Source organism: Phodopus roborovskii, unplaced genomic scaffold (assembly GCF_943737965.1).
Source record: "Phodopus roborovskii unplaced genomic scaffold, PHOROB, whole genome shotgun sequence".
NCBI lineage: Eukaryota > Metazoa > Chordata > Mammalia > Rodentia > Cricetidae > Phodopus > Phodopus roborovskii.
The window spans coordinates 3,607,437-3,632,581 of NW_026126576.1; the positions used below are offsets into that span (position 1 = coordinate 3,607,437).

Here is a 25,145-nt window from a genome sequence, read left to right on the forward strand (position 1 = left end):
TTTATTTTTTCTCTTCATAACTACTTAAAAGGCCAAGGAGAGGCTAGGAGCTGAGATTTTTAAATGCATGTCTGGAGCATTCTGTCTGTGATTCGTTTTTATTAGGTGTGTGAGAATTAAATGCCTATCGCTAAATATGATTTGTATGTAAAGGAAGTTTTTGTAATGTCCTTATAGCAGTATGCAGCAAGGTCTTACAGTAATCCCACACACATAGCAAGACTCATTCTGCCTCTGGTCCTGAAGAGTGGGCTGGAAGGCAGCGCCACCATGTGGTTATTGTGAGTGCTGTCAGCTTAGTGTAAGTAGCAAAGTTGGGGAGTGGAGCCTCTGACAGTAGAAATCCACTTCCTGTCACACTACAATGGTGTCTAGACCCCAAGTCTAATGTCATTCAGTCAGCAGAGTGAGTGGGAATAAATAAGTAGCTGTTGACATGGGAATGTCTGAGTTTATGTTGTTATTATAGCTAGAGTGGGTCAGAGGCTCAAACTGATCAGGGTGACTTGTTGGGAAGGATAGGCTGGCAGACACTATTGCCTCCCCTACATGGAAACCTGTGTAGATTATAGTTCACAGACTTCACTGCCCAGCTGTCCTGATGACTATATCTCCATCCTTCAAACTGGGATAAGTTCAGTCAAGGCTCAGCTACTATATTATATTTATCTGAAGTTTATGATTGTGTACAGTGTAGACATGCTAAAGCAAAGGAGAATCTAGAGAACTTAACCTTATGGTTTCTCAGAGTCTTGTTTTCCTTCTCATGTTTGTCCTCTGTCATGGGAATCATGAATTAAATTACAGCATTGTAGGTTTGCTGGGTCAATTCAGAAACAAGGGATAGATGAAGTGAAAGAACAAATCTTAAAAACATTCAGAAAATGTTTACACGTCATGGAAATGCTTTAAGGATGAGTCTTTCTTGGCTACTATGTGTCCTGATTCAGTGGGTGCATCTTTCCCAATGTAAGCAAGAGCCTTTAATACGGCAATTTAGGGGATAATGGGATGGTGAAGAAAACAGACCAGTTTTAACCAGATTTCCTGGCTCTGCCTCACGGACTGAAGGATTACTGGATACGGAAGCAAGCCTCTTGGCTTCTGTGTGGCTCTCTGCAGAGCAGACAGGGCTATACCTGGAGGACTTGGTTAAAGGACCAAGATTCTACTGGAATGACACTTGCCCCAGCAGTGGCCTGCATGGCTGAACTGCTCTGACACCAAGTCACATGTCCCCAAATGTTGCCTCTATCTCCCCAGAGCATCAAGTTCTTTAAGGAGGTAACTAAAGGCTTTAAACTGCTTAAGTCAGCTTAGTTCTCACAAAGTCAATTATGAGTAAATATTCAATTAAAACCATTTCCAAAGCAAAATTTGACAAAATCCACTCAAAGCAATCCAGATGACAGGTTCTGAACATTAGGCAGGCTAAATACTGCTCTTGTTTAGTGTTTTCCAAAGAGAAATAGTTGCAGAAGTTCACTGGGCTGAAAATCCACTTTGTGTGCTTGTCATGTTTCATGTTCATAAGCAATAGAAACTCGAAAGCATTAACATGAGCCTAACATTCCTATTTATTTTATTTTATTATTTTTACTCAAAAGCTACATACATGCAAAAAATTAAACATGTCACCACAAATGCTTTAAATAAAGTTCAAAAATAAAAATTCCTCAAAATTTATTTACTTAAGGAAATATATATATGACAATTATAATAAGGAAGTCAATTATATCCTTTTTGTTAATTTATAAGAAAATACTTATATTATAAAAAAAGGAATTTCAATTCATGTCCAGAATAAGTTTTAAATCCTTGAGTTATACTTTTTAAACAAGTTTAGAAATTGTTCAGAGAAGAACACGTCATTTAGACAAACACATCCTGGGATTTTTCTAGAAGTATCCAATCCCCTGATGAGTGAAACTGTTGAGGGACTTACGTTCAGAGAAATACCTCCTAAACATTGAGAGCTAAGTGTTTTGGCTGAGTGCTTACAAACAGATGCTACTGAGAGCCATTTGAAGTGTCTGAATGGAGAATTTTATTTACAAATCCATGTGGGAGGGTTAGAGAAGCCCCATCTCTCCACTGGACAGCAGTGCAAGGATAATGACAACTTCGCCATTTTGAGAAATACAGAAACCGCAATGGTCCTAGGCTCTACACCCAAGCCAAGGGAAGGCAGGGCCTCTCCCAGGGAACATTAATTACCAAGCGGGGGAGAGAGGGAGAGAGGAGCATTTGCCAGGAGTTGCAATACTCTGAAATGTTTTCTTCTACTGAAACCAGTATTTCTTTGGTAGTATAATCCAAGATCTAATAGCACAGTTATGCTCAAGTTCAACTGTGTGAGCGCCTGGGTGCTTCTTGCAACAGTGTGCAAATGACAGGAAAAGACAACCTCTGCTGGAAGGCCATCGATTTTCAGAAAGGACATATGACAGGGGCTGGAAAAAGGGATGGACCACTTAACACAAGGGGTGAGAATTGATGCGGAGAGTGGGTAAACCTGTGGGAACTTAGGAAGACGCTTCATTCTACACAATAAACATGGCCTCCTCTCTAAATCAGAAATAGCAGCTTTCCTCTCTGGACAAATCATGGGCTTCTGTCAAAAGGTTACATTGGGATTCTGATTCAAAATACTTGCACAGTGGGCCCCCAAATCCTAGAGTTTGATTTTGAGCCTGACACTCAATTGTGATTAAAGTTTTCATGCTAGGCAAACCAACAATTTCTTTTCCTCACACTGCTTTTTAAGAAGGTCTTAAGATGTGTGTGCTGTCAATGGGTATGGTTTCAATGGAGCACACACACAAAGGAAACAATGCCCGGCTCACAGTATGTAGGCAAGTGTCACAACAATTTATCAGAAAGGGGGTTTGGCTAGGCTAGGCTTCCTCCTGGTGCCCTGTGGCTTCACAGGCAGTCCTGTGGCAGGTGTCCCTTAACAAGGTACAGTGGAGCCACTGAAGGGGAAACCCCGTTCTTATGCCTCAGTGAAAGGGTGTGCAGAAAACAATAATTACTCCAAATCAGGAATCTTATGGGGAGGGGGAAGAGTGCAAAGAACAGAGAATTTAGAAGGCTAAAAAAAAAGAAAAAAAATCTTAAAAATCCCCAAGTGATATGATGGCAGAAACCCACACACTCTCCCCCAACTCCACCTGCCACTTGGAGTCCTAATGGCCCCGTCTGTAAGGACAGAAACCCACTCTAAATGGACCAGCATCGGGCTTCGGCAAGTCTTCTCTTCACTCTCCCTCCTGTTAAGACCGTTTCCAAAACCAATCAGCAAAGGATAAAGAATTCTTTACAGAGTGCAATTAGTGTTTTCCACGTCCACCTTCAAAAGCATGATGCTCTTCATGGGCTAAAGGACAGAAAAAAACAAAAAGGAAAAGAAGGAAAGAAAACTTTAAGCAAAGGATGGGCCAACCCCCCTCTAGGCATCTCATTCAGCTTCCCCAGATGTTGGCAAGAACTCAATTACCTTTTTTTTTTTTTTCTTTAATATTTATTTATTTATTTATTTATTTTGCCAGTAACTGTTAGCTAAGGCGTGCATTTCCTGAGAAACGTAATAATGAAAATTAAAATGAGGATAAACAAGCTATGGGCATGCTTCCTGCTTCTCCTTGCTGTGCCTTGGGGGGATGACTCATCCACACAAGTTGATGAGGAGAGGATGTTGGGCTCTAGGCAAATGCTACAGGGAAAATGAGCCTCACAAAAATGCATGGGAAGGGGGGAACCTATGACCCAAGATGAGCCATTCACAAGCCCACCTTCAAGAATAAAATAACACAAAACAAAACAGAACCACACGGGGTGTATATTATGCCCCCTGCTTCTCAACACCTGTGGAAAATGATGTTTCATAAAATGGATGGTTCTATTATTTTCTCCAACCCTCACCCACACTTCAGGGGTTTCCTAGTTTGTCTTGTAGAATTACTAACTAGGAAACTGACAACTGCTTTTTGAAGACTTAAACTGGAAGACAGGAAACGGAAATGTGCAATATTAGCTGCAATTCAAAGGGCCAAGTTTGAGTTGGGGGGTTTCTAGATGTCACTATGAGGCAAGGTCTAATATAGCCAGGGCTATTCAGCCCAAGTCCACTTACTCCTCCAGACAGTAACGGGAGACAGAGTTGAACACTCCACTCCCATATCCCCTCCTATTCTTGGGAGGACACCTGGGTTAGCTGTCCTTCAAGATCATCTCAGTTAGCTAATCCAAGCACCAGTTCATCTAGAGAAAACCACTGGGAAAGATGCACCTTGTAACTCCCAGGGTGACAGAATTGATGACCTAATATCTGCCCAAGTTTAACTACACATCTCTCATCACTTCAATTTCCTAAGTATTTAATTTTTACAACATTTTCTTTATTTGGGTATGTGTAGGTAAACATGCATGTGTAGGAAGTAGTGTACATGTGTGGGGGAGGGAAAAGGGAAGGAGGGAGAGGGGGGAGGGAGGTAGACTGTCAGGATGGGGGGGCAGAGAATAATCTCTGTTGTTCCCTGATGCTTTTTATCTTATGTTTTGAGACAGGATCTCTCACTGCCCTGGCCAGCAAGGCCCAGAGATCACCTGCCTCTACCTCCTCAGTGCTGGGATTGTAAGTAGATACCACCACACTCCGCTTTCTGTATGTGTAACTGTGTGTGTGTGTGTGTGTGTGTGTGTGTGTATCGTGCCTATGTGTGTGTTATGTACATGTATATGCTGTGTGTGGTACGTGTACATGCTGTATGTACCCCAGATTGTATTGGTGCATGTAACTATGCCTCATGTCTAGAGGCTGAGGAAGGACACTGGGTGTCCTGCTTTGTCACTTCTAACATACTCCTTTGAGGCAAGCTTTCTCACTGAACTTGGGACAGGCTTAGGGTCAGAAAGTATTGGTGAGCCTCCTGTTTCTGCCTGTATAATGCTGGGGTTACAGTGTGTATGGCAATGCTGAGCTTTTTACACAGATGCAGGGATATGAACTCAGGTCATCAGGCTTATGTAGCAAGGGCTGTTACCAACTGAGTCATCTCTCCAGCCCTAGCTATTTTCTTTAGCAATTGACTTTTCAATTATATGTATTTATATGGTGGTATGTACATGAGTGTGGGTACCTATAGAGTCCAGAACTGAGAGTCAGATTTCCTAGATCTGGCGTTGTTTCATACAGTTGTAAACTGCCTGTCATGGTGTTGGGAACTGAACTTAGATCGTTTGCAAGAGTACTGTACCATCCTGACTGCTGAGCCTCTCCTCAGGCCCTACTCCAAGCTATTTTTAAATGTGAATTTTGGGGATTGAATGCAGGTTCCCTTGCTGAGCTAGATCCCCAACCCTAGTTCCTATTTTTAACAAAGATGTTATAGGGCAGACCCCAAATAATGTATAGATTAGTCTTCAGTGACATATACTATGTTTCAGGGCCAATTTAAGGAGCCATAAAATGACAGCAATGCTGATATGGAAATTATAAGTTCAAAGACAGTGATGATATCAAGATTTTCCTTATCTCTAGGTGTGCTCAGTCACGGCAGCAACAACTGTTCCACTGAAGTGTCAGGTGTCAGAAGTTAACAGCAGATACACTGCACTACTGTGACAAGCTGGGCACTAAGGGTCATTTGTCACTGGGGAGATGGACTTCTCAGATCTGGGAGCCAGCAGACGTTTTAGCAGTAACCCATGCAATCCCTGATTACTGAAGAATCTACAGAAAACATGGACACAAATGAGTGCTTCTTTATGCAACCAAGCTACTGAAACTTGGTATGATAGAACTTTCATGTGTCACAGTACAGGTTTGCCTCTTCCCAATCGTGAAGATGTAAGGACTGCTCTCTGCTTCACTCACATGGAATGACTGAGGTGGGGGTGGGGGCGAGAGGCTGGCTAAGCTTCAGTTCCCGGCTTTCCTATCCCGGTTCTACACAGTGCTCACGCCAGATAAAGGCCTTTGCCTTTCAGCTTCCCAAGGAACTTATTGGAACCAGGGAGGGTATGTGTAAATCTTGTTTCTCCTTTAAATCTTCAATCTTGGCTAGAAATCACATTAAGTGCCAATGTCCAGTTCCTCGTCAGCCCACTGGAGGCCAGGACTGGATGTACTGGATTCTTCTGGCATTCCAGTCATCTAGCCAGCTAGCTTCTACAAACTCCAGAGCACCAGGATCCCATTAAGACAAAGGTGGCGTGAAAAGGCCACTTCCAGCCTCGCTCACCCAGGACCGTCCCTCACCCTGAGAACTAGTTTCCGTCCAGACCTCATCTTTTTCCAGATCACTTCTATAACTTGGCAACAGTGCCAAGTAACGGACAGCCCGCTTCATGTCAAATACTGGGGATTCCAATTTTTAAACCGCACACTCTGAGCTTTTAAATGGTACAGTGTGTCATTAAAGAGCAGTTTTCTGCTTACAGCTGTAGCTAGTTACTACTCACACACCTGACAATGTCAACTACCTTCAGGGCGTCTGTTCAGCTTTCACTCAGTCTGGGTGCCCTTCCTTTCTCCTGGCTCGGTGTATCCCCACTTCCCCCCAACCTTGCCTCCTGCCATCCACTCTAACAGCTAAGCAGTGAATCCCCTACTCTTGGTCATTCTTATGTGGCTATGCCTTGGCCCTAAAGCTGGAGCCTAGTTACCTAAGTTGATACTGACTTCATGCTGAGCTGCTGACCAGTTTGTCACCTGTCAATTTGTTCACGGAATTGTAAAGAAGAAGGAACCTTGGAGATCATTTGAGACCAACCTTCTGGACACAAGTGAGAAAGTGAGACTGCTAAGGGTCACACTGGTGAAGTGTGGTCAAAACCCAATGACTCTCAACCACTTTCTCCTCCTCGGAGTCAAGGGTTGGGCAGACTCAAGTTCGAGCCCACTTGAACTTGGCACTAAATCACATTTCCTTTTGTAGATTTTTCTAGTTATTCTTATGACTGGGAATGAGAAAACACTTTGGAGACCTTTTGATATCTTGAGTGAACTACAGTTGACATGTCCCTGTGGAACATTAATGGTATCCGTATGCCTGTCCTGTCTCCACACTGCGCAGCCAAGCTCTTCAGGGTGCATTTTCAGGCTCTTTCATCTTGAGCTTTCTATTATAATTCAGAGGATCAGCACCCCCTAAGTCCACAGAGTGAGGGATCCCTTTCCCTGTGTGGACCCTGATTCTTTGATGATGGCTACAGGACTCTTCTCGGGAGGCCTGAGTTTTCATATATGCTCTAACACAAGGGCAATCACACAATTTGAATTTGTTTAGCCTCTTGACAAGGACCAGGACTAGTGAGACAATGATGGAGTATATTTCAGAGATTCTAAGATGCCCCCTGCTCTGCCCCTGCAAATCTCAAAACCTCTAGAGTCAACAATGCATCCTGGTTTAATTGAAAACCTTTTCTTATTTTTTTTTTTCTTCCTTTAAATACTATGATACTAGGGTGTTCTACGTTCAAGAGCACCTTAGAGACAATGAAATATAATAGTAAGAAAAAATGGTGAGTGACTCCCTGAATGGTTTGGGACATAGAAAGTCCATCACCAATGTATGTGGGACTGTCAATCATTTCCTTTAACTCACTCCTGAATGTGTAACCCACCATTTGAACTATCAAACACCAGTTCAAAGGTGTTAAGATGCTTTAATTATGAAAAAGATGACTGGTTTATAGAGAGCACACAAGAACAACAAACACAAAATCACAATGGAAACAATGGGTCCACACACCTGTTCACACCAAGAGATGTATGTACCACTGCATGTAAATTCTTGGTGACTCTGCCACAGTCACCATAATGAGGGAGTGGAAGCATTTTAGTAGAACTGTCAATCATACCTGAACTCCCCCATAAGTCCAGATGTTAGACATTATAAATTTCTGTGTAGGAAGGATTGATTGACCATCTGCCTGGCAGCTCACTGATTTTTTGTTTGTTATTATTATTTTCAATAGAATATAATTTTCTCTGACAAATTTAAGTTTAAATTTGTGAAATAACAAATACAATGTGTATTTGCTTTTCTGATCCATGTACTTAGGAAAGAGAAAAAATCTCATTTTAATTTCTGAAACTAAACTTGATTTAAAAAAAAACACTTAAAAGGAGTATTGTGTCGAATTGTTTTCTGCATTAATAGAGTTTCGAGTAATTCTGCCTTCATCTCATTTGCAACGTGCTTCTATCTCTACAAGTCCGATAAAAGAACCTTGAAAACAGTGATTGGAAATGAAGCACTCACGTTTATAAAACACGGCTTTAAAAGATACGTGGGGCAGGAGTTCATGGATCTTCTGCAGCACAGTAGCTTCACTCACTAATGAGGCATTGACATTCCAGACCTGGATGACATCCTCTCGGTCCCGAACGCTCACACTGACCCCTATCACTTCGTCATCTGAAGGGAACAGGAGGAAAAGGTAAGAATGAGGAAGCCACAAGCCAGCCTGGCCACATCTAAGCACTATCACTTTAGCTGAGAGTCACTCGCGACATGGGGACTTGTGACTGCTTCTGTGGGAGACTGATGGGGAAAGTCAAGTCGGCACAGATGCCGTGAGACCACAAGAACTGCATCACTTTTAGCCAGAGACTCGATAAACAGAGTGTTCAAGCCAAATGAATTTTCCAGATAAGTAATTTTACCCTTTTTTAACATGTTACTCAAAGCTTTCTGTCAATTTCTGACTCTGTTTTGATGAGACTTTTTCTAAAATAGGTTGCATAATTCTCTGCCCTCTGAAAGCCAAGTGAACTCGGATGAACTTTTTTTTTTTTCTTTTCTTCTTTTTTTTTTTTTTTTTTTTTTTTTTTTTTTTTTGCTTGAAGCTTGGCCCTCTCTATTAAGAGCAGTAAGACTTATTGTGACTTCCTGCTAAGCCTTTGGAGGCCTTAGGGCTGTTAGTGCCATTTGATCTGAAACCTGCAGGACCCAGACTCTGTGTGTCCAGTGGCTCCTCTACTTTGCATGATTTGTCTGTCTGCTCTCTTCCTATTCTCTCTGCCCTCTGGTGATTCATTCTAGCAATCACAACCCCCCCACCATGGGTTGAACCATGGGTTAAAGAGCTCACAGCCACCTGTTAACACTACAAAGTAAAGTCAGAGTGTCTCCCCAGTGACACTCCACCATGGCCACCAATGAATGGTCAATAGGATCAACCTACACTGATTACTGTAGACTCTCTCCAACATGGGGTTGGCATGGAAACACTGGGGCATGGTGGCTGGATGATGGGCCTATTGCACCATTGGTCCCATGCAATAATCACTCTGTCCACACTAACTGGCAGCAAAATGAGAGAAGTGGCAGCTTTTGATGCCAGATTTTGCATGTTCATGACACATTCATGAAGCAGAGTCATTTCTCTGTACTTATATGCTCTGTGACAATAAGCAACACGAAAGGGAGAGGCATTGCAGCAGTTAGAGAGTCTTATGTTAGCTCATACATGCTGCTAATTTGCCATCCCCTGAAAGTTGAAACGTTCAAGCCATCGATTTTTCTACTTGTCCCCTGGACATTTGAACATGTTGGTATTTAATGTGGTTTATATAGTGGCATACCCAGTCTACCTAAAGAAATCATTTTCTGTGAAATAATTCCCCCCTCTCCTCCATTTCCTTCTTCCCTTCCTTCCTCTCTGCCTGTTTTCCTTTATGAATGAACTTGATCATGGCTATGGGTGCATGATCTGAAACCTTGTGAACATGGATGTAACTGTTCAAAACTGGCAAAATGAAACCATGGTGCTCAAAGTTGCATTGACAGCATCCTATGAAGAAGAGAAAAAAGCCTTCTTGCCAACCAACCTTCTCTCATTTTTCTTCATGAGAGAAGGTTGGTTGGCAAGAAGGCTTTTATGTCCTGCTTCTTAATTTATAATCTCACTAAAGGGACATGTTCACTTTGTGACTTGTTGCCAGGCTCCACGGCTGTAATGTTGGGATTTTTCTGCACATGCATCACATTGAAACACAAGTTAAAACAAAAGCAAGACTGCATCTTCTCATGTAGTCTCAGAATCTCTCATTTCAAGAAAAGTACTGCTCCATTTTTTGTTCATGGATTTAAAATAATATAGTTGTCAGAACTCAATGATAAATTTCATGTAAAAAATAAAATTACTGCACAAAGAAAGAGATGGTTCAGCATTTCACCCTCAAGAAGGGTCAGGACACTATGAACCCAGTTTGTGGGGAGATATGAGTGTCCTCAATCTCTTGGGATTATCCTTTCTACACTACTGGTAGTTGGTAAGATGCCAAACAGGGCAGCAGTCACTGTTCCGGTTTGGCTTGGCTTTTGGCAGACAGGAATAGCTGAGCATAGCCCTTTTGCCCACAGCTCTTAGGAGAAGGCAGGTCCATGGTGAAATACACAAAGCTCACATGGAGAATCAGCCAGCAACACCTGCACTGTGGCAGAGCCCTGGCAGCAGAAGACAGTGGGGCCAGGAGAAGCCATTGTTTAAAGATGTTCTCTAAGTGAGGCTGAGAAAGACGAGCTGGTTGCCTCAAGTGACAGAGCTGGTTAACAGAAGTGCTGAACGTTAATAGTGAATAGTATCCTCCCTTCTGGTCAGGCGCAGAATTGGCCTTCTTTGCTCACTATTGGGTATTTGCTATCACTTATCAACTGTTCAGGGACTTCTGTGTTTACAGCTCTCACAGGGCACACTGTGGGCTGTGCAGTATAAAGCGGTTGGTTAGCTTTCCTCCACCAGAACAGAAGAAACCTGCACTTGTACAACCATTTCATCTTAGCACACATTTTGCTTGAAGTGAGCAAAGGTGGTGTGACAGGCAGTACAGAATGGCAGAATGACCGAGCACATCCCTCCCCCTGCTGAAGTGAATGTGAGATTGGTCATAGGAGTGTCAAGGTGACAAGAGCTCTCAGAGACAGCCTAAGTCTGATCCAACACAGTTCACAAAAACACAATAACAAAGCAGCAAATAAAACCCAGAGCCAAAAGTAGCATGGAAGAAAAAAAGAAACCATAAAACAAAAACAACAATAACAAACCCCCAAATCAGTAACAACAAAATAAAAAAAATTTTTAAAAAGAACCCACAACACTTTAATTTAAATGTATCCTCAGAAGTTTTGGGGAAGAGTGTCCCAGGAAGAAAAGAGATCCTGATAGAAGCAGTGAACCCCTCTCTGAATGGTGAACTAAGAAGGCTCACAGAGGGGAGGAGGTGTGGCTGTGGCGTAGCTCACGGCTAGATGCATAAAGTTCAGGGTTCCAGTCGTAACACACACACACACACACACACACACACACACACACACACAATCACTGTGCTCAGAGGGGTTCTCTGAAAGCCACTCAGCATGTCAAAGCCTTCTCCAAAGGTAAGTCCCTGAAGCTCTTGTTTCAACCTTAGCTGAGAGATTGTGGGCAGGAACAGTGAGACAGCTTTGCCTCCCATTGTCTGTCTTTCTGAACAAGGGAAGGGAATAAGCTGAGAGAGAAGGAAAGGACTGTCCCTATCCACCTATAGCTTCCACTAGGCATGGCAGACACTTTCCCTCTACAGGAGATGAGGCAGCCACAGGAAACCTACTACAAATCATACTGGTCCATTGATGAAGATTTTTCTTTTCTTTCTGACTATTTATAATGAATGAATGGCTATAACTGTCCTTTTACATATATGCCTACATTATTTCATAGATACATATATTCACATGTATTTTTATAGATGCAATATATATCTAGCCCTTGATATTTATGAAGGATAAGTTCTTGACCCCCTCCATACCATGGATGCTTAAGTTTTTTATGTAATAGGTCATTCGCATGTAATATTTAGGCATTTATTTTGCAGCAGTTTTTTTTTGTTTGTTTGTTTTTACACACCAGATAGTGTTCTACCCAGAGGGATACTGCCAGGCCAAACTTACTTTCAATCATCTCTTTTTTACTTGTAACTTGCAAATACTGTGCAAGTTGTTTGCATTACATTATTTCTTGAATAACAAGGGGGAATGTATATATTGTTTTGTTCATGCTTTCTACTATTTTTGATCTGTGAACCCATGGATGCAAGATCTGAGAACAGGAAGGACTGACTGTACACACATGTAAATATGCAATGTGCTTAAATACACAAAGCCCACACCAAACATCATTCACAAGTCTAAATGACATCACAACTACAAAATCAACACCCTGCAGGCAGGTAGAAAGATTAACACATGAAGACAGAGTTCCGTGAGCAGCAAACAGGAACCAAGCATACCAGGGTGTGGATAAACTGGGCTGTGGCCTCCTTACCTGCTGCCACAGAGTCTGTGAACTGCTCTCCAATGGTCGCTAACAACAACTCTTTCCAAACTATGGACTGAGGTAGGAGAGAATAGAAATAAAAACAAGACAATGTTTAGGCAGTTACCATCAGGTGTGAAAGAAACACAAGCTCCCCACCCACATCTGGAACCTACAAACACCCCCAGATTACAAAAGTGAACATGTGCAATCATGCAGGTATGGGAGCAGCCTGCAGATGACTGCCCACACGAATAACAAGTGTTCCGGGGGCTCGACTACTAGTGAAGTCCCCATGAACTCCAGGGGAACTGGGGTGGGGGGGAACACCACCTTCAACTCACCTCATTGCCTGGTGTCTTTAACTCTTACTGATTGAGAGTGTACCAACCCATTACATTTGAGTGCTGTTAGTACAATCCTTGTTTCTCTCTCACAGTTGATGGAGTACTTAAAATGTAACCACTTAAGATGTTACTCAAGTCAAGAATGTTAATAAACATTGTTATTTACTGAATGCTAGAGACTTGCAAAATTCCATCGGCTGCTGACAGGTTGTTTGCACGGAATGATAAATTTATGTATTATTGTACACACACACAATTTCCCTGGAAGTAATGATTAGCCTGAATGACAATCTGCCTCCTTCCCATGGGAAGTGCCAGAGCTCCTTCTATAGGGCAAGTACTAATGCTGTCAAGTAGATAGAATCCACTCACAGGACACTGAAGACACAATGGCTCTCCAGTTTTTTTCCTGGAAAAGATCTAGGCTCCCCCTTGACATGGTTCCTAGGCTTTGAAGCTTCCCAGAGTCCAGTCTGAATGCCCACTTCACTCTTTGTGACCTGGGCCATCAGCTTCTCTAGTTCCCATCTTGGAGGGGATAACTGATCTCATGGGGTTGTTGCAAGTATAGCATTTGTCAATAATTGCAAGAGGGCTCAAGATTTAAGACAGCACCATAAACAGCTGCATGCATCATATGCCAGGCGCTCAGTACACATTAACTGTAACAATGCTTATTATTGCGTTCTAATGAGCTTGTAGCAGCTGCTTTCCTTTCGATCAAGGCAACAGCATTTACGGAGGGAGCTGAAAGTGAACGCTTACTTCTAGAAAGGATGGTGTCTTGGTGTCTTCTTTCCTAGCCCCTCCCTTCTATCTGTCCATGGGTGGTGACGCTGGGGAGGGAGAGGACAGCAGGGCAACGGAGCCTTTGTGCTTCTGTTTTGAACACAGGCAGCTCTAGCCTTTCAGACTTTTAGTAGGGGACTGAGACATACGAGCCCAGGCACCTGTCCAAACAAGAAAATGTAATGGGGCCTAAATTCAGCCAAGTGAGCCCACAAGGTAGGATGGGACAATTATATGGGTGTGGGCATCATGAGGGCTTCCACTACAGTTCTGAGTCTAGGGTGATTCCTAGTCTAATTCCAAATAATGCACATGAATCAAAAGTAAGCAAGCAAATAAGTGCAGTAACATACATGAAAGGGGGAAACATTCTTGAAACTGAATAAAATCTTTCCTATTTGCTGCTTGTTCTCTCTTAGCAGAGCAGAGGGGTTCATACACATCATCTGGCTCCCACTTAGCTGTGTATCTCTCTCTGTGTGTGTGTCTCTGTCTCTCTCTCTCTCTCTCTCTCTCTCTCTCTCTCTCTCTGTGTGTGTGTGTGTGTGTGTGTGTGTGTGTGTGTGTGTGTGTGAGAGAGAGAGAGAGAGAGAGAGAGAGAGAGAGAGAGATGGTAGCCAGAGGTTGATCTCTGGTATCTTCTTTAATCATGCCTCTACTTTATTTTTTGAGAGTAAGGAGAGCTTTTCTTTTATCTTTTTTGGCTTTTCAAGATGGGGTCTCTGTGTGTAACAGCCCTGGCTGTGTGTGGACCAGGCTGGCCTCGGATTCACAGAGATCCACCTGCCTCTGCCACCACCTGACTGAGTGAGGGTCTTTTCATTGAACTGGGGGCTCACTGTCTTGGTTAGACCAGCTGGCTGGAAAGCCCAAAGACTCCTTCTATTTCTGCCTCCCAGGGCTCCATGACAGGTGTGCACAGCCACTTTTTTCACATGGGCTTGGGGATTGGAACCCAGGTCCCTATGCTTCCAGGGCAAGCACTTTACCAACTGAGCTATCTTCCCTGGCCCCCATTTTGTTTTTTATCACAAGGTCTCACTGAAAAACATAGGTAAGACTTGAACTCATGAATCTCCTACCTCTATTTTTAGCCTCTGAGATCCCAGGGATGCCTTTCCATTTTGTTTATTTCCAAAGGAGTTTTGTGTTTCCCAGGGCTTAATGTATGTATGGTAACTTTTAAGTCTTACACATGAACGTAAGTGGTAAGAGTCTAGACTGCTGAAACTTACTCAGCTCCATGAACCCCAATAAATGGGGAACCCTGATGTTTCCCATTTACCATGTCATGGTCCTTCTGGAGGTTCCTCTGGAGGCAGAAGGACAGAGTCTTTGGTGGGAAGGACCCTGATCTCCTGTGGAAGATCAGCTTGCATATGTCAGGCATGTCTGATGAGGAAATAGCTACCATGAAGATCTTTGGTTTTGTTCTAAAGTTTATAGGCTCTAGACCTCATGGCTACATAATACAGGGATAATATTGCATGAACTTTTGTAGAGTCACAATTACACATTTCCTTTCTTTCTTTTGTTCTATCTTTCTTCCTTCTTTTCTTTTCTTTTCTTTTTTGAGAGAGAGGTTTCTCTTTGTAGCCCTGATTGTCATGGAACTCACTCTGTAGATCAGGCCTAGAACTCAAAGAGATCCTCCTGCCTCTGCCTCCTGAGTACTGAGATGAAAGGTATGCACCACAATATCCAGCATTTTCAATTATACATCTTAAGTGACTATCACTAATGATGGAAATGGATTTCTTAAACCAGCGCTGCTGCCAGCAGACTTCTTCTGTAAAGCACAACACGCTCAACCCCATTCCCAGACAGATGTTCAGCAGAGACATACCGTGCTGTCCTTGGGAACTTTCATCTTCCACACGCCACCCTTTGCATTACTCTCCTCCTCCCTAAATCAAAGAACAACATTTAAAGTTTCACTCCATGATGAAGGGGCACTCCTCTTTCCATTTAACAATAGCTGACATGAAAAACAAAAGTACACAGGTATTTTTCAGTAAATATTCACCAGCCCTATGATTGGGAACAAAAGCAGAAGACTGAAAAAGGGAGGGAATGGAAGTGAGAGGGAGCAACTTGGAATTAGCTGTGATGGGGATGAGGATGGGTGCAGGGTTCTCATTCTCAAGGAAGTGGTACCCAGGGGCTCCCTAACTCTCTGAGGATGGACAACTGATACACCAACTTTGCAAGTGGGAAGACCTATACATTCCAAAGCATATTCCAGATACTGTCTCATTTAATTAACATGTAACTTGGATCACAGATTTAACAAGTGTTGCTGTGGTGGACCATGATTTAATAGCCACTTCCCAATTTCCCTGTAAAAGGCATTCTTGTAGGCCTGATTCCATATCCACACTCACATCTCAGGTTTGTTTATGAGACCATTTCTTCCTCATCTCTTGATTGCCCAGGCCTAGAAAGCTGATCCAAGGTGAGCCAATGGTGGTGAGTCCTAGATTTTTTTTTTTTTTTTTTTTTTTTTTTTTTTTTGCCAGACAGGGTTTCTTTGTATAGCTTCATAGACCGGGCTGGCCTCAAACTCACAGAGCTGCACTTGCCTCTGTCTCCCCGAGTGCTGGGATTAAAGGCATGTGCCACCACCACCAGGCTGAGCCCCAGCTATTTAGGAGACTGAAGCAGAGGAATGGCAAGTTTAAGGTTTACCGAGTTTAAAAAGTGAGTTCACGGCCAGACTGAGCAACTCTGTCCAACCTTGTTTCAAAAAAAAAAAAAAAAAAAAAAAAAAAAAAAAAGGGGGTGGGTGGGAGATGGTTTGGGTGTGGCAAGGATGTGGCTGTAGCTCTATGGTAGGATGTTTGCCTAGCTTGTGGAACTTGAGAGATCTATTTTCCAAGTCCTAACTGTGGGTGCCTTATCACAGGCTCCAGCAAAATTCAACGTTGTTTTTCTTCAATTTACATTTCTCCCATTCACTGAGAAATGAGCTGAGACAGACTTTTATTTTATTTGTGAGTAAGTAACTGTGAAAGTTTAATGGATATAAAGATTTACTGGTATTAGAGGCCCAGCCCAGGCAAACTAACTGTCAAATACCCTCACTACTATACCAAGTGATTAAGGAAGCTAAATCAGGCTCCTCTGAGGACCTGGGCCTGGATAAGCAGGGCACACTTTTTGGTAAGAGGCACGCCACAGGTGACTAGAGTCCTCATGAGGTTCACAGGTGTTTCCCGCCCACCTTGACCTCCAAGTGAACCATACACACTTACCAAAGTGGTCGCCTCTCCCCTCTCATTAAGTGATAACTACATCTCAAAGGCAGGCTGGTCACAGGAGGGATGTTATTGTACACACTCCAGAATATCTTTAAAAGAAAAACACTTTGTTTAATATACCCAGTATTGATTAACAATGTCAGTACATTTTATAATTAATGTGTTAAAGAAAAATATTGATTTGCATTGAGTCCTAGCCATTTGAAGTAGATTTTTCTCTCATTAGCTCTTCAAAAATTTTAATGCAGTACATTAAAACATTGTTCCTTATAGATGTAGGTTCTATTTCTTCTTTTTTTAAAAAGAAAGTTATTGTTATGAAGGAAGTATTACTAAGCAACATGTATCATAAAACCAGAAAGGTAATAATGTACACTTCCAGGACTGGAGTTAATGTTTTCACATTGATCTTCTTTTGTGTACTATGACTCTTTTACTATGCATGTATGTATGCCTGGTGCCTGCAGCAGTCAGAAGTAGGTGTCAGATCCCCTGGAATTGAAGTTATGAATGTCTGAGCCACCATGTGGGTGCAGGAGCAACAAGTGCTCTTAACGACTAAGCCATCGCTCTAGCCAAGGACTGATGCTGATAAAAGTTGATTTTCAATAGGAAATTTTGTCAAATGTGTAGATTTCAGTGGCTCTTGTCACAAGAGCATGCGAGATGGATGTGTTAATTCACTAACCTTAATATATATATGGGGCCAAGACCTTTTGTTTTTTGAAGATTTGATTAGAAAGATTACAGAAAAACCATGCTTTGTGTTTTACATTTCAACATAATCTTATCCTAAGACCCTCATTACGGTGTTGGAGAAATAGCTCAGTGGCTAAGAACACTTGCTACTCTTGCACAGGACCTGGGTTCTGTTCCCAGCACCCATATCAGGTGGCTCACAGTGACCTGTGACTTTAGTTTCAGGGGTTCTGATACCCTCTGTGACCTCTGTGGACATGTGAATACACATGGTGCATAAACAGACAGGCAGGAGTGCACATATACACATGCACAAAATAAATTAAAAGATCCCCACCAGTTCTGATTTCATCACCAGTAGAGACTCATCATAAACAAGTTGGCCCTGTAAAACTCGGTATCTTGAAACTGTGGGTCATGACCTCATATAGGAGTTGCAAAGCAACTGGTAGCAGGACAAGGTTTCTAATAGGCAGCAACAAAATTAATTCAAAATTAAATAAGTAATCAATCCGGGGTGTTTCTTGAAGCATTTGCCTGTGTTGCTCATGTAACTTCTCTACAGTCTTGTTTCTGAACACACAACAAGTGCACTTTGCACTGGACTTTCTGTCACAAATGCAACACTAGTGAGCATGCCTGGGACACATCCACTCAGATTTGGGAAGACTGCATGCTATCGATGCAGTATTTTTACTGTACATATGAAACAGTCTGTTACAATAGAAGCATAATGTTTAACTATTGACTTTTAACCCTTTCCTACCACCATTCCTCAACATGTAAGTATTAAGTTAGTATATACTTGGATTGGATAAGAAAGTTTGCCTTGAGGGCTAGAGAAAGAGAGCTTAGTTAAGAGCACTTGATGATTTTATAGAGGACCCAGGTTCAATTCCTAGCACCTATATGGCAGCTCACAACCACCCCAACTTCAGTTCCACAGGATATGATGCCCTCTCCTCTGACCTCTGTGGATGCCAGGTACATATATGATATACACGAAGACAAACAAAACAAAACACCACATACCCAGAAATAAAAAATGTTATAATGTTAATTTTTAAAAATTACTATTTGAATTGCTTGCTTATATTTCACTGGGAAAAAAAGCAAAATGAATTATGACTTGGAATCGATTAGGACAGAATTTCCAATGACTTTTGAAATGGCTGTAAAAACACTTTTGCCATTTTGTGGTACATGTTTATATAAAGTGACATTCTCAGCATTATTATAAAATCAAATGTCTATGAACTCTGAAACATGTTGAACACTCTATGTTCTGCAATATCAAATATTCAGCTAAGGTATATTCCTTTAGATAAAAATTAAGCATTTCCATCTCATTAGTATGTACATGTCCTTTTGTCTTTAATAAATGATACACACATACATACACATGTGCCAAATAATTGTTTTAAGATAAATAGTCTTATGGTCCATTATCAGTAAATTTTTTAATGTACATACTTAGTTTATATTCCTATATACCAGGTCCACATAAAACTCTTGTTAGATACAAAGGTTCAAGGGTGGAGACAGTTCTAGAAACCCTGTTCTAAAGCACACACATTCGCAAGCAAAAGGATCTGGCTAACAGATACTCTACAGGCATGGTTTAGCAGAACCTTTAGAGTGATTACCAAATCACATTTCCTTTAGCAGACTCTTCCAGAAAGAAGTCTGTGGTGCTTTGCCTGGGGCTGAGGGCGGAAAGGAAGGCAGGAGGAGGCACATTAGATCCTACTGCCCTCCCTTGCTCTTCCTAATGGGATCAGAGAACAGCTCAGCAGCCAGGCCATAAGGTACCAAGATGCAGTATATATGGACTTCGGAACTGTGTCTTGTTCAAGGCAGTCCTCTGGCCTTCATACACATGCACGCAAGACACAGCTGGATGGACTGCAGAGATGGTAATGATGGACTGAAAGAAAATCAAAGGCCATATATAAAGTATGCATTGGCAGACTACTTATCAGTGGGGAATCTACTTCAAAAATTTTCTACTTAAGTGGTGCTAATTTGGGCAATCACAACATTAGCACGGCATGGCAGTAGATCCTCTTACAGATGTGTGTCCCTGTGGAGGGGCTGATGCCCTCTCTGTTAGTGCAAACAGTAAGATCTCTGCAATACTTCAGTTTCCGTCTGTGCTGCTACTGTGAGTAGGCAGAGCTGGAACTTGATCCCCACGCCCTTAATCTTTAAAAACTACTAACCTATTTTCTTTGATGATACCACTATAAGTTTTGTGCATATCTTTTTCCAGTTTTAGAAGTCACAGACAAGTCATGTGTAGTTAGAGTCACAGAAGGAGGGGCACCTGTTGACATCTTCCAACTGGGCAGATACCCTTACCTCCACTTAATTCTAGCCCAAGACTTGGCTATGGCATGGCAATGATCTCTGCAGAATCCATGGATAAAATGATGCAAAACCAAAAAGCCCTGTCTAAGGGAAAGCCAGGAGGATGCTGTTGATAGCAAACTTCAGCTCTGAAGGTCAACCCTCTCAAAGCTCCTCCCCTGACACCCCCGCCAGTCTTCCACAGCCCTGACCTTTTGTATAGCATTTGAAGTACTTAGAGAATGACACACAGCACACATTTGTCTTATCTCAAAACTGAGAAAAGGCCAAAGGACCCTGTTCAGGGTTGTAGCCTTAGAAGAATAAAAACAAGAACATCCCGGAGCTTGTTTACTTTGATAAACCTGGCAGGAAGAAGACAGACCAGCAAGATGCAATGGTGGCCTGAACCGGAAAGTTGTTTATCACTGCACGCACTTGTGCTTGAACACAGAATGGGAGCAAAAGATCCAGGTGTGCCAGTGGGAAGGGACCCGTTCAGAAAGCATATGGCACTGAACTGCTGTTTCTGTGTTGCTGCAAACCTCCCTCCTCTGTTGTCTACTTGTCAGTATGTCTGGATAGAAAAGGAGCCTGAGGGAGGAACTAGCATTGGACACTCCTGGAACCCTGCTCTTCCCTGCAGGACACAAAGGGCTGACATAGGGCAAGCTCAATGATTCACGATGACTGTTTCAGTAACACCTAAATGTTACTACAGCTTCAACTTTGCAAGTACATTTCCAGAGGCATCAGGCTTATAATTAATCCTCTTTGGCCTTCAACAGAGCACTGAATACAGCTAAGCCTGATGCTTCTTAATGATAGTTAAGTGCTCCCCGACCCTACAAAGCCTCAATGATTACCCAAGGGCCAGCACAGGTATCGATTGATGTTGGCACCACTCATTCAATTGGCATTTGGGGATGTTAGCTATGCTAGCATGTATCCTGCACCGGGATGGAGCTAAGCTAATGTAGAAGGACAGCTGTGGCACGGGCATGCATGCTGACTGATGGTTTTTTTTTTTTTTTTTTTAACATCGTTGTTGTTCTACTTGAGGAACTAAGGCAGAGCAGAACCTTGTCCAATGTAGTCTAACACCTGGACTTAAGGGATTGCCTCTCAGAAAACATCACACAGCCATCAAAAGCCCCACAGCCCCATGCATGTGCAGTAGGAGTACCACACAGATCTCCATGGATAAATCATTGACAGTGCACTGAAAGCAATTGGAAAGCCTACATGAGGTTGGCAGACAGGATCAGACATCAAATATGGAGGGCACACCTGTAAGAGACTTTTTGCTTAGTTTGAAATAGGTGAATCCACTTCCAGTCCAGACCTTTGAGGTGGGAAGCCACACCTTCAATCTGGGCCACACCTGCTGCTGTTAGCTTATATAAGGACAAGGAAGAAGGAAGCTTTTGCTCTTTGCCTACTTGTCATTGCCTTGCTGGCCAACCCATTCCTTCACTGGCATTGGAGCCTACTTCTTTGGGTTGCCAGCGTACACTAAAGACCAACTAAGACATCTAGTTTTGTGGACTGAGAAACTATTGGATGCTTGGACTTTACATTCACAGTCAGCCATTGTTTGATTAGCTGGACTGGAGCCCGGAAGTCATTCTAATAAATTTTCTTTACACACACACACACACACACACACACACACACAGGTAGGGAGTGGAGAAAAAGAGAGAGAGAGATCCATTTTAAAAATTCTGTTATTCTAGAGAACCCTGACTAATATAGGAGGGAATGAGAAAAAGGGGAAGAAGACACACTGGCCAGGGAAATTATTAAATAATTTTTAAGATTTGTTTATTTGTATTTAATGTGCACTGGTGTTTTGCCTGTATGTATGCCTATGTACCACATGAGTGGAAAGACCGCCAGAAGAGAGCATAAGATCCCCTAGAATCGGGAGTTACAGATGGTTGTGAACCATCATGTAGGTGCTAGGATTTGAACCTAGGTCCTCTGGGAGAGCAGCCAGTGTTCTTAACCACTGAGCCATCAGACCAAGGGGGTATTCTTACTTCGGGGGACTGCCACAGCCTCAAAGCTCCTCTTGCTCTGGGAAGGTAAAGTAAGGACAGACAACATTTCTACCCATCCCCCCACTCTGGAGCCTGAGATTGATAAAAAGCATATGGGCAGTGGGACCTAAAGTCTGGATGGGAGTGTACCCAATAGAGGCCATCATGATCTGAGGCCATGACAGGGTCAAAGGCAGCAGGTAAGTGACAAGTGCCAGGTGTTCTACAGTTCATAAGTAAAAGAGAAAAAGGCAGACAGGTACTCCCCAAAGATTTAACATGGGAAGACCCCAAGTTTTACATGAGAAGTGACTAAATCATTTGTAGTTCGTAATGTAAAACCTCATCACTTTCCAGCTCCTACTCCTGCAACACACACAGGACCATGAGCAATCTGACTTAGTTCTAGTTCCGGTTGTGACTATAGATGCTGATTTCATTGTGCATACAGTATATAAATTAAATTATGAGTGACAAATCCTCAGTAATGGAACAGTCTTCATTCCTCCAGCTTTGGAAAGCAATCTGCTGCCCTGATTCCATGACCTTTAACAGAGCAGCACAATCAGGCAGTCTAGCCTCCAGATAAGGGACATACACTGCTATTTTTTAAAAAAATACATGTATGTGTGTCTATGTGTGTTCCTGTGTGTATATACAACCTGCACATATGGAGTTCAGAGGACAACTTGTGGGAGTTGGTTCTCTCCTTCCATCCTGTGGGTTCCGGGGATTGAACTCAGATGGTCAGGCTTGGTGGCAAAGGCCTTTACCTGTTGAGCCATCTCCTAGGCCCATATTCTCCTACTATTGCACTACCCAGGTTGCTCACATTTTTCAACTTTAATAGGTTACACATACTGTTTATGAGGATGTTCTGATTATGAGGAATGATACAGAAATTTCACTTGCAGAAAAATACAGTTTCTATTCTCTGAAAATTTCAGTACTAGGTTGTCTATGGGATGTCCTGGGTAGAATACAGGCAAGGTAGGGTTGGAGGGGCAATTCATGAAGCTGATAACCCAAACAACTGAGGGCTGGGGTGGAACTCTGTAAAGGAATGCTTACAGAAGTGGAGTTAAAAGTCTACAGGCAGGCAATGCTGGAAATCATGCTACGAACCAGCACTCCCTTGCAAATCACACTGGACTGGTAGCTCTTCATTTTGCCCCAGCATATATCAGGCAAGCCCAGAAGCCATGTTTTGTTCTGAACTTGGCTCACTGAGGATGCAGAGATGGGCAAAACCTGTATATGTCCAAAAAGTAGGAAACACACTGAAGTGAAAAGTGGGGTGCTCTAAGAAAGACAGAAAGCAATTGATAAATTTATCTCTCACACAGAATTACCGTAGCTGCAGCAAGTATTGTGAGCAGAGGTCATGGGGCCCTGTGGGTGCCTCTCCTGCTCCATTCCTCACACAGAGAAGGAAAACAGGGCTGGCCCAGAAGCAGAGGCACTTCGGCCTTAGAGAGTCAATGAGCAGCTGTTTCCACTGCAACTTTGGGTTATGTGCCTCAGTTTCCCTAGCTCATAAAAGAGGATAAATAATTTTCTACTATTCTTCCCCCTACTCCCATCCTGAGACTTGGATTTGCAGAAAGTCCCTAGGGTAATAAAAGAGATGGTGTCTGATGTTACAGCACTTGGTTCTTAAAAACTTCATCAAAACATAACGAGGAAGGGTGTAGACACCATTAGGCAAGTGTTCAAATACATGCTATGGTAGCAGAGTGAATTTACATCAAGATACAGACAAGGAATAAAGAAAGCAGGAGGAAAGCCTGTCATTATGTGCTCAAATGCTCTTGCCCCTGCTAGTTCCTCGGCACTAAGAACCATTCCCGAGATGCTAAAGACAACCACAGCCGAGTAACCAAAAGTTACAGACAAGTCAAATTTGTTTTTTATAAATAAAGGGTTTTAGTAGTGCCATCTGAGAGCATCTGCTTGGCAGGAGCGACTGTGAAGCTGCGGTGTATAATAATCTTGCATGAACTATGACAGAGGGTATTCACAGTAAGGTTGCAGCGCAGGAGATAGGGGATGAAAGCCACACTATTGGGCACAGCATACTATTGGCATCAGCCACAAACTGGGCATTTTTACTTTACCATCCCATCCTCATCTCAGCATGATAAAATCCGTCACGATTGCTCCTGCTTGGAAGACGAGTAAATAAGATATAGAGAAGTTTAAAAGTGAATAAGAAATGTGTGCATGTTACTGAGTGCCAGCTATGACACTCAGTGTGACTTCTCTGAATCCCAATCCACATCTATCCAGCAAAGGGGCAGGCTCCAGTAAACTAGTAACACTTGGCAACATATTACAAGGGCTTATAAACACAAGACTCATGGAGAGCTGCATACGGTCTCACCCCCAGTCGGCCTTATGGAACAGATGCCATTCTCATATTATTGTACAAATAAGGAACTTGAGGTATTTCACTGCCTCTTTTTCATCACTGTCCCCTCCCACCATCTCAAAGGAACCCTGAAAAAAAATTTCCAACCACAGGGAAACCCTGTGTTTATCTAAAGCACATGTATCTGTGCTTCAGATACATCAAGACTAAAGTTTGACCATGGACCTCCCAAGAACCACATTTCTGTCCCACTGAGAATGTGCAGCCGCCACTGGGTACAGCTTTATGAGAACAGTGTTCAGGGAACAGAAAAATCCATGCACGAATTCATTTCCCATTCATGCATTCTAGCCTTCAGCACTGACTGCCTGCAAAGAGGTCAGATACAGCAGAGAACGGTACTGCTTGCTTTCACTTGACTCAAGTCTCAGATGGAAAGGCTAACACTAACAGAACAGGAATGGTGGTTGCAACCTCAAAGTCTGATGGGAAAGCACTGTGAAGGAAGACATGCAGGTGAGGGGCACATGCACCTCAGCTTTTAAAAAGTCAAACTTGGAGAATCTGGATCCTGCTAATTATCTCGGTACACTAGAGCAAAGTCTGTCCTGATGCGTCTCAGTCCCGGGTCTTTAAATTGGTACTGAAGGATACTAACAGCATATGCTGTTACCATGCTGTGGTGGGAAGATAACTCTCTAGCTTCCCATTCTAAGGCTCTCAAGTCACAACAGAGGAAGAAGGAATCCCTCAAAACCCCAGCAGGGTGGACGAGTATCCTCAGGCAAGCAGGCCTTAAAATCAAGTGCTCTGAGCTTTATAAAGCAGCTCCTTGGAAGAGCAACAAAAATCTACAAATTCACAAATTCACCAAACAGAAGCAAAGGGGAGGTCTCCCAGAGACCCTGGGTTGGGGGGGTCTAGTTTTGGGGGGAGCAGCCCCTGTGCCCTTCCACATTATTGCATTCAGCACTGAACGATG

General features: G+C 42.7%; 1 protein-coding gene across 1 annotated transcript in view; it reads right to left on the reverse strand.

Moving 5' to 3' along the window:
- Nucleotides 1-1,570: 1,570 nt before the first annotated feature.
- Nucleotides 1,571-25,145, reverse strand: part of Eif4e3 (eukaryotic translation initiation factor 4E family member 3) — a 40,776-nt gene continuing 17,201 nt past the window's right edge. The window contains exons 3-7 of the mRNA XM_051203465.1: nucleotides 16,697-16,791; nucleotides 15,289-15,349; nucleotides 12,316-12,382; nucleotides 8,271-8,426; nucleotides 1,571-3,379 (exon numbers count right to left, since the gene is read on the reverse strand). Of these exons, the coding sequence (XP_051059422.1) occupies nucleotides 3,333-3,379; nucleotides 8,271-8,426; nucleotides 12,316-12,382; nucleotides 15,289-15,349; nucleotides 16,697-16,791 (426 nt within the window). The 3' untranslated portion in view covers nucleotides 1,571-3,332. The remainder of the gene's footprint in view (nucleotides 3,380-8,270; nucleotides 8,427-12,315; nucleotides 12,383-15,288; nucleotides 15,350-16,696; nucleotides 16,792-25,145) is intronic.